Here is a 9,437-nt window from a genome sequence, read left to right as displayed (position 1 = left end):
TTCAAATCCCAGCAACCACATGGTGGCTCACAACCATCCGTAACAAGATCTGACGCCCTCTTCTGGAGTGTCTGAAGACAGCTACAGTGTACTTAAATATAATAAATAAGTAAATCTTAAAAAAAATTTTTTTAAACTGAAAGGACTCAGACAGTGGTGGTGCATGCCTTTAACCCCAGCACTAGGGAGGCAGAGGCAGGTGGATTTCTGGATTCCAGGCCAGCCTGGGCTACAGAGTGAGTTCCAGGACAGCCAGGGCTACACCTGTCTCAAAAAAACAAAAAACAAACAAAAACCAAAAAACAAACAAACAAAAACTAAAAGTGAATTAAAAAAAAAAAAAATGGGCAAAGAAGCCAGGAAAGCATTTTAGAAGATTGCCTGAGGCCCAATGCTGGCCCTCCTGGTGCAGTGCCTGCCACAAATAACCCTAGAGGGAGAGGAGACCCAAGTGCCTGGGTGGAGATCAGCCAGGAACCCTGCTGCCCTCAGAAACAGTGGCCCCAGGGTTTGGAGGATTATCAAAGATAAAGACCGGCACAAGGGTTATGCTGAGGACTTTGAGGCAGTAGGTACAGTAGGAGAGGGACTTGGGCCCTGAGAACTGATAAATGTCATCAGTAAGGTAGCTGGTTATCATTAAAGCAGAAAATCATGAGTTCAAAGCCAGCCTGGGCTACATATACAGCAATTGTGAGGCTAACCCACGCTGCAGGAGACAAGGTCTCCTTAAAAATCTTGCCTCAAAAAATATTATTACAATGTTTAAAAAGCTTTATAGTTAGGAAAAAATTCAGACATTGTCTCACTGTGAGGCTGGCTGTGCCAGAACTTGCTATATAGACCAGGCTGACCTCAAAATTACAGAAATTGGCCTGTCTCTGCCTCCCGAGTGATGAGATTAAATGTGTACAGATTGTCCTCATACTTCCACAAGTGCACATGTACTCACATGGGAGGACACACACAAGGGCACCTGTGCTCACATGGGAGCACGCACACAAGGGCACCTGCGCTCACATGGGAGCACGCACACAAGGGCACCTGTGTTCACACGGGAGCACATCACAGACAAGGGCACCTGTGCTCACACGGGAGCACACACACAAGTGCACCTGTGCTCACACGGGAGGACACACACGAGGGCACCTGTGCTCACACGGGAGCACACACACAAGTGTACCTGTGCTCACACGGGAGCACACACACAAGTGCACCTGTGCTCACACGGGAGCACGCACACAGGGCACCTGTGCTCACACAGGAGCACGCACACAAGGGCACCTGTGCTCACATGGGAGCACACACACAAGTGCACATGCACTCACACGGGAGGACACACATGAGGGCACCTGTGCTCACACAGGAGCACGCACACAAGGGCACCTGTGTTCACAAGGGAGCAGGCACACAAGGGCACCTACGCTCACACGGGAGCACACACACAAGGGCACCTGTGTTCACAAGGGAGCAGGCACACAAGGGCACCTGCACTCACACGGGAGCACACACACAAGGGCACCTGTGCTCACACGGGAGCACACACACAAGGGCACCTGTGCTCACACGGGAGCACACACACAAGGGCNAGGGCACCTGTGCTCACACGGGAGCACACACACAAGGGCACCTGTGCTCACACGGGAGCACACACACAAGGGCACCTGTGCTCACACGGGAGCACGCAGAATAAGTGAGGAGTGTAAAGCAGCCAGTGCTTTCACTGCTCTGACTCAGCATGTCACGATGTCACATTCCACCCTGTCACTCAGAAGCCAGCTGTGATGGGACACACTAACACCTCTGTGAACCCAGGATTATTTCCTGATAATCGCAAAATGAGAATTTTTAACTTTTAAAATTTGTTGTGTTTTGTTTTGTTTTGAAGATGAGGTTTCTCATACAGCCCTGGCTGTCCTGGAACTTGTTCTGTAGACCAGGCTGGTCTCAAACCTATAGATATCCACCTGCCTGTGCCCCCCGCCCGCCCTCCCCCAGTGTTGGGATTAAAGACATATGAAGCCACATCCAGCTGGTTTCGTTACTGTACTCATCCATTTACTGTGTGTGTGAAGACCTGAGGATGGCTTGTGCGAGGAAGTTCTCTCCTCTACCTTGAAGGCCCTGGGAATGGAACTTGGGGGCCACGGCTTGCAGGCAAGCCCCCTGAGCTTCCATCCATCTCATGTACCCAAAGAGCAGCACATCAGAGTCACCCACTCCTGAGGGTCCATGAATCTGCCCCTTCCTGCTCCAGCTAGGTACTGTGCACCAATGCTGCTTCCCACCCCTGAAGGCTGTATCTGTCACAGACATGCTCCTGCATGGGGAGGATGTGCTGGAAAGCAGCTGAGGACATACTGTCGTATTCACTGCAATGCAGACAAGCTGCCAGAACACAGTGGCTGCCCGGGAGCTAGGCTCCCATGACCCAGCTACCCGTGTGGAATATGTGAAGACACTGGCATCTACTGGTTGGTAGGTGGATGAGAGCGCATCCTGAGCGTGCATCCTGAGCTAAGCTGACAGCGCTCACCTGCCTTCACAGGACTCGTGGGTTCAGGTCCACCTCAACTGCAAGACCCTGCCCGAAAACCAAACTGGGGGCTGAGGAGACAGCTCAGCGGCACCCAGCACCCATACGGTGGCTGACAAACATCTGTAACTCCAATTCCAGGAGATCCCATACGTCCTCCTGTCCTCTCTGGACACCAGGAATGTACATGGTGCACATACAAATGTACATGAGACACTCATTCTTATGAAATAATAAATTTTAAGTAACCATTTTAAAAATTGGTTTTTCATGCTCATCCTGGGGTTAAAGTCTGACAACCTGGGGCTCAAGACTGTATCTTCTACGGTGTTTTTGGGCCCCTCAACAGTGAGTCCCTGGGGTGAGGTCCCTGACACCCCAGGAACCATGGTCAAGGACCAAAATAAACAAGGGTACTGTACTCACAAACCAGAACCCAGCTCAGAAAAAAAAAAAAAAAACAGAGTAACTAAGAAAAACAAATACCACCACCAAAAAACAAAACTGGGGTGGTCCAGGCAAAGACGTTTAGCCCCAGCATTTATTAAACACCCAGTATATACCAGTGCTGTGCTCTGTCTACAGTCTCCCAACTGAGACTTGACAGACAAGTCGAAGGCTCAGAGATCTGAGTTATCAGAGATGAGGTCTCACACACAGCAAGGGAAGGGCAGAATGAGTCAGAACTGAGAAAAGCTCACTCAAGATCCTCCATGGGCTCACCACAGTACAGATGCTAATGGCGCCCCAACAGCTAGCTGTTCAATGAAAGTGTGCTGCTCAAGGATCTAAATCAGAAATAAGAGGACTGCCTGAGGTCCACAGTCAGATCTTGGGCTTCTACCCCACCTACTGTGTGACCACCGGCTATGCTTGGAGCCCCACTAACTGCCCCAGGAACCCATGAAGATGGAGAAAGGGGATTAGTTTAGAACACAGGGCTGCAGGAAACCCTTCTGTAAGCTGCAGGTGGGAACCAGGCCATGGCTGGTGGGTCTGTGAGGCAGGCCAGGCTCCAGCAACACTGTGAGCCTGTCAGGGCCCTTCCCTCCACCTTGCCTCTTGTCAGCAGGCCCATGCCGGCAGGCAGGGATCCGGTGTTTTGTCCCTACTACATGTTCTGGCACCCAGGTTGGCAGCTGCCCAAGTCACCCCCACACCGAGTACAAAGATACCTCTGTTCAGCCTGGCCCTTCCCAGGGCCTCTCCCGCCCCCAGCTTCTTTCATCCAGAGCTCCAGAACTCAAGCCTGCAGCAGAGTCCCTTGAGAGACTTGGCAGGGTTTGGCAGATGCTCTTGTACTGCAGGTGAACTGGACACAGCAGGGTGGGGATGTCCAGCCCTGGAAGCCCAAGGCAAGCAAGTTGAGAGTTTAAGGCCATCTTGGGCTCTGGGGAGACCCAGGTTCAAAAACATTAACGACAACAACAAAAGACAAGGAGGGCTCAGCAGTTAAAAGTGCTGGCTGCTCTTCCGAGGACCGGTGTTCAATTCCCAGCACTCACAGGGCAGCTCACGACTCTCAGTGACTCCAGTTTCAAAGGATCTGACACCCTCGCTCAGACAAACATGCAGAAAAAAAACACCAATGCACATGAAATAAAAATAATTTTTAAAAAACCAACAAAACAAAACAACAAAGACAAAGAGAAAAGACAATTCCAAAAGTGAAGGTTGTTCACAGCAGCCAGCCAGGTTTGCAGTTACACTGCTACACCTGCCAATGGCCTCCTATCATTCCTGTCATACTGGGTGAGTTATACACCCATGCTCTGCTTTATTCTGCTCATTAAAACATGTGTGTGAGGGCTTGTATGTGTGTATGTGCACACACGGGCACAGGAGCCTACAGTAGACAGAAGATGGCGGTAGACGACCTGGAACTAGAGCTTGGTGGTGAGCCGGACCCAGGCCTTCTGGAGTAGCATCAAGCCTTCTAGGTGCTGAGCCAATTCAACAAGTGGACTATACTCATTTTAACACCGCCACTGGCCCGTTAATCCCAGAGCATGAGGCAGGAGGGTCTCAAGTTCCAGACCAGCCTGGGCAAGAAAGACAAGACAGAGGAACGGGGAGAGACAGAAAAGAGAAAAGGAAGAAATGGGAAACTGAATTCCATGGAAGCCTGTCTCCCAAGGTAAAGCAAAGACTGAGCCCAGGATTGGCGGGCAGAACGCAGAAAGTCCTGTGCTTCACCCCGGCACAGTGGCAACCACATGTGTCACCCTAGTACAGGGGACATAAAGGGAAAGGATCAGGAGTTCAAGGTCACCCTGGGCTTCATGAAGTGTCCCAGGCCAGCCTGGGCTACATGAGAGCCCATTTCCCAAAACAAGCCCTGGAGTCCTTGGGAGCGACTGTCACTCCTCACAGTATCATCTCTGAGCACATGACTACTTTGCTTAAATGAAGTTTCTTTGCTTCTTTGGGAAAATAAAACAGAAAGAAAGAGAGAAAGAGAGAAAGAAAGAGAGAAAGAGGAAGAGAGAAAGAGAGAGAGAGAGAGAGAGAGAGAGAGAAGGTCCAGGAAGCAAAGGCAGGTGAGAACCACTAAAGAGAAAGCTCAGAGTCGTAAGTCTGTGACCCCCCATTCCACACCATTCTGCTCTGCCCCCACCCCCATAAACCTGTTTCCTCACCCTTAGCAATGCCCAGTCTGCCTCCCTCCCTGAAGGAGATCTGTGAAGACGCCCAGATGAACCCACAAGGGTTGACCTGAGACTTTGAATTCCAGCAACACTGAGGTTACCCCGGAAGCCTCCATGTTCCCTGCACACCCTGACTCCTCAGAGACGCTGTGCATACAGTGTGCATACATAGAGACCTTCCCACAGACCCTGAACAATAGCCAGAGTTCCACACTCACATGTTATCTGAGGGGCCAACACTCTTTGTAGATTCCCCAAGATGCTCCTTCACCCCAAACCTGTTCATTCCAAGAATCTGGACAGTGGGTCATCCCAGTAATCCCACAGAAACCTCTCAGTCTACACCTCGCCACCGGAACCCCCAGTTCTCTCAATACCCACCAGCTACCCACTCTAACGGTGGCAAATGACCACCCTAGTGGCACACCAAGTCCCAATCATGTACTCAATTACCCCCAGAGTTCTGTCTTCTGCAGGACCCTGCAGAGCCCTCCAGTCAGTCATTCCACCTGGTCCCAGCCCAGACATTAAACCAACCCCAGGCCATAAGGGGACTCACACACCCTGCAAGACTCTGGCTCGCCCGAGGACCATGCATCCACGAGCCCTAAATTTCAACTCCATCTACTTACAAGAGGTCTCGCCTCGCCGTCTTGCAGACGATACGCAGAAAGCGCCAGCCGCCGCCACCCACGTACACACAGAACGCCGCCGCCGCGCTCCAGGTCCACGGAAGTCCCAGAAACCAAAGCAGCGCCAGTGAGGCCACAGAGGCCGTTCCTGCTCCAGGAGCCCGCATCCTGCGGAGCACACAGCTGAGACCGCAGGTACCGCCCCCCATCTAGTCCTGACCCCGCCCAGGTCACGTCACAGACCCTGGCCGCGTTCTTTTTCCACACTCTGTAGTCTAAACCCAAACGCTTTTACTACAAGCCCGGCCCCGCCCCCAGCGTGTACCTTGGTATCAGGTCCCGCCCCGCCGCCGCTGAGCTAGGCTCCAGGAAAGCCAAATCCAACCTTGAGGTTGCCCGCCTCAAGGCCTGGGATTGGCTACTTCCATATCAATCTTTACCCTCCGCCCATCAAAGCCAGACCCCCCCTTCCCCAAGCACTGACCAAGTGGCTAGACCGCCCCACACACACACACACGGTCAAGCTGCACCCCTGAGCTTCAGCCCTCCAAGCCTGGGGTCGCCTAGTAGCCCGCACACACCTAGGCCCTTCGCAGCCAATGATCCAGGCCATGCCCTAATGTCGCCTCATCCCTCCTCTGTGTCTCAAAATTCACTTGTTATCCTCATGCTTATCGGGCCTCAGAGGCTGGGTGTTCCTACAACGACAGCCTCCATCATCCACCCCCCATCATTAGGCCACGCCCCAACTGAGGCCTCTCTCTCCGCCCACACTGCGAGCCTCAAATCAAAGTCCGGCAACCTGATCGAGGCTGCTCCTCCGCCCCGCCCCCACTTGCTCACTCTTCCCCCAGATCCCTCCCTACCGGTGACGCCTATGACCCCGCCCTCAGCAGTCCCAACATCCCGCCCCCATCCGCACCTCCGCACGGAGCCGGGCCACGCGCCAGGTGATGCCTATGGCTCCGCCCACAGGCGCGGGCCCGCCCACAGTCCCGAGACTTTCTGGCATTCGGGACCCAGATTCTACCTGAGCCTCCCGCGCCGCCTCCAGGCCCCGTCAGTCACTGTTCACGGAGAGGCCCGGCCCGTGCGGCCCACCCAGCCCCGCCCCAAACCTTCCAACCCGCGGCCAAAAGCGCTCAGCCCCTCAACCCTGCTCCGCACCGGCCGACCCCCTTCCGGAAGGCTTCGACCATCGAGAAGAACCGCGGGCCAGAGAGCCCGCAATCCAACGAGACTCTCAAGCTAGAGCGGCTAGCCCAGGGTACCTACGAGTCTCCACGGCAACCAAGCGGTGAAAACAAGCAGGTGCTGAAGGCGGGGCTATGGCTCCAGGGGTGTGGCTCCTCCCGCTAAATCCCAGAAAGTCTGCAAGTTCCCCATCCCTGCGCCCGAGATGCTCAGCTCCCGCCCAGGGCCTGCCTGTGCGGGAGCTTACGTGATCCAGCTTGTCCTAGATCCAAGCCCCGAGGCTTCTCAGCATTCCAGACTCCGAGAAAGTCGAAATTCACACCCGGGGGTGGGGAGAGCGGCAGAGGTCTCAGTCTTGGAGATAAGGAGCCCCCAGATCCCAATTCTACCTCCCAAACCTTAACTAGTCACATCCCAGAACCCCAGGGAGCACATCAGCTCCCATCCTCCCTCATGACCCTTTCTTGCACGCCAGGAGCTTCCCCGAGAGACCCTACCGCACCCCCAGAATCTCTTGTTGCTTCCCAGGGGCAAGAGCTCCCTCGGCCCTTGTTAGCATTCCAGAATCCTAAGCGCCTATCCAGAGGCGCCCCAGTCCCTAGCCTCCTGCTGGGGTGCCCCCAGCCTAGCTGTCAAGCTGACCTGAGGCTTACAGACCCCTGGCCCTCGCTGCTCCCTCGCAGGTTCTCACGGAAGTCTGGACTGGAAAGTTCTGAGCTCAGGCCTAGCTGTTGGATCCCTTCAGGGGATGAGCCCTTTGCAGAGTCCTGGGCGCTTCTCACAGCGCCCCTGAGTGCCTCTGCCCTGTCCCTCCCTCTGCCACCCTCCCACGCCCCCCTGCCCACCCTGCGGACTTGCTTGTTTTCTGTCCCGCTTGGCCGACCTTCCCACAGCTCTCCTTGGGAAAAAGCCAGCCAGGGCCTGCTTCCAGCGCCACTCGAAGGCCAAGGCTGGGCAAGTGCGGCCCCACCCCCACCCGCAGCTGCCATTGCTCTCAGAGAGGTGGGTGGGATGGGGGGTGGTGGTGAAGATCTCAACCCAGCCAGCCAGGGGTCAACAAGAACCTGTCTCTAGACCAGCCTTCTCTCCCTCTACTGCGATTACCCCAGTTTTACAGACACTGAATGCTGCAGCCACCCCCCCATCTGGGATTCAGCCCTGCTGCCTGCCCTCCTACTTGCTCACTGCCTCCTCCTGTTTCGATGTTCCTGGAACATCTCCTGTGCCCTTTGCCCCACTTCCTCCTCTGCCCAGCTCCTGCCCTCTACTCCCTTCCTCTTTCTCCCCCCCCCCTAGTTTATAGAGTGCTAAGCTTAAGCATGGGGCTCTTGACCCCCATCAGATTCTCTGCACCTGCTCCCCGTCCTTGCTCCCCAAAAATCTGAAAAGTTGACGGCGGGCTGACTAGATGGCTCTGCAGGTAAAAGCAATTGCTGCCAAGTCTGAGGACTTCTGTTTGAACCCCAGGACCCACATGGTGAAAGAGAACTCCCAAGAGTTGTTCTGACTTCCACACACAACACATCATACATATGCACACACATCTGTGCATACATACAAAAAAATGCAAGTAAAGGCTGGAGGCTTGCCTCTAAGCCCCGTTTTAGGAAGTGGGAGGAGGAGGCTTGTGAGGCTGGGGCGCCTGGGTGGCTGGGAAAGCTGAAGGTGTGGAAGAAGAGCCTCATTTGGTAGAGTGCTTGCCCAGACAGCAGGAGATCCTGGGGTCCTACCTTTACCCCACAAACAAGGCAGGGGTGGGAACTCCAAGGTCAACACTGGGTGCATAGCAGGTGGAGATTGCAGCGGGACACACAGACCTGGGAGAGGGAACGAAGGCTCCTGTACCGACACCTGTAAAGCTAGCATAGTCAGTGCTCGTGTCCAACCCCAGAGCTGACACTCCATCAGAGTGGCCTTTATCATCTGCTTGAAACTGATGGAGATAGCTGAGCATGCCCAGGACTGAAGAGAGGGCTCAGCTGGGAAAGGCGCTTGCCGCCAAGCCTGGTGACCTGAGTTCAGTGCCCAGGACGTAGTGAAAGTAGAAAACCAATGCCAGCGTGTTTTCCTCTCCTCACCATAAGTGCATTGTGCATGTGTGACCCCCCTACCATAAACATGTTAAAACAGTGGAACATGCTCAGAGGTAGGAGTCCACAGGACCTTGCTTTGGAAATGACACCTGTGTTCCTTCCTGTGGCAAAAAAAATGAACATTTCTGCAGCCTTCTGGTCTCCTCTGTGCTTGTTCTGTCTTTGCAGACACCAGGATTCACACCCTAGTACGGCAGGAGGATCAGGATCAACCTTGGCTACGTAGGGGATCTGAGGAGAGCATGGACTACAAGAAACCCTCTCTCAAAAACAAGGCCTGGCAGTGGTGGCGCACACCTGTAATCTGAGCACTTGGGAGCCAGAGGCAGGCAGA

General features: G+C 54.2%; 1 protein-coding gene across 7 annotated transcripts in view; it reads right to left on the bottom strand.

The window, feature by feature from the left end:
- Slc27a1 (solute carrier family 27 member 1) overlaps positions 1-7,809 on the bottom strand; it is an 18,843-nt gene extending 11,034 nt beyond the window's left edge. Inside the window, exons 1-3 of one of the 7 annotated variants that reach the window (XM_029532073.1) lie at positions 7,653-7,809; positions 7,258-7,272; positions 5,817-5,984 (exon numbers count right to left, since the gene is read on the bottom strand). In XM_029532073.1, coding sequence (XP_029387933.1) covers positions 5,817-5,983 — 167 coding nt within the window. In that variant the 5' untranslated portion in view covers position 5,984; positions 7,258-7,272; positions 7,653-7,809. Of the gene's footprint in view, positions 1-5,816; positions 5,985-6,397; positions 6,624-6,846; positions 6,898-7,091; positions 7,193-7,257; positions 7,623-7,652 lie in introns of those variants that run through there. The other 6 variants (XM_029532072.1, XM_029532071.1, XM_021219186.2 and 3 more) reach the window with 6 other exon arrangements.
- Between the last annotated feature and the right edge of the window lie 1,628 nt (positions 7,810-9,437).

This window comes from Mus pahari, chromosome 19, assembly GCF_900095145.1.
Source record: "Mus pahari chromosome 19, PAHARI_EIJ_v1.1, whole genome shotgun sequence".
NCBI classification, from domain to species: Eukaryota; Metazoa; Chordata; class Mammalia; order Rodentia; family Muridae; genus Mus; species Mus pahari.
Note: the sequence above shows the minus strand (reverse complement) of the source record. Positions and strands in the feature narration are given on the sequence as shown.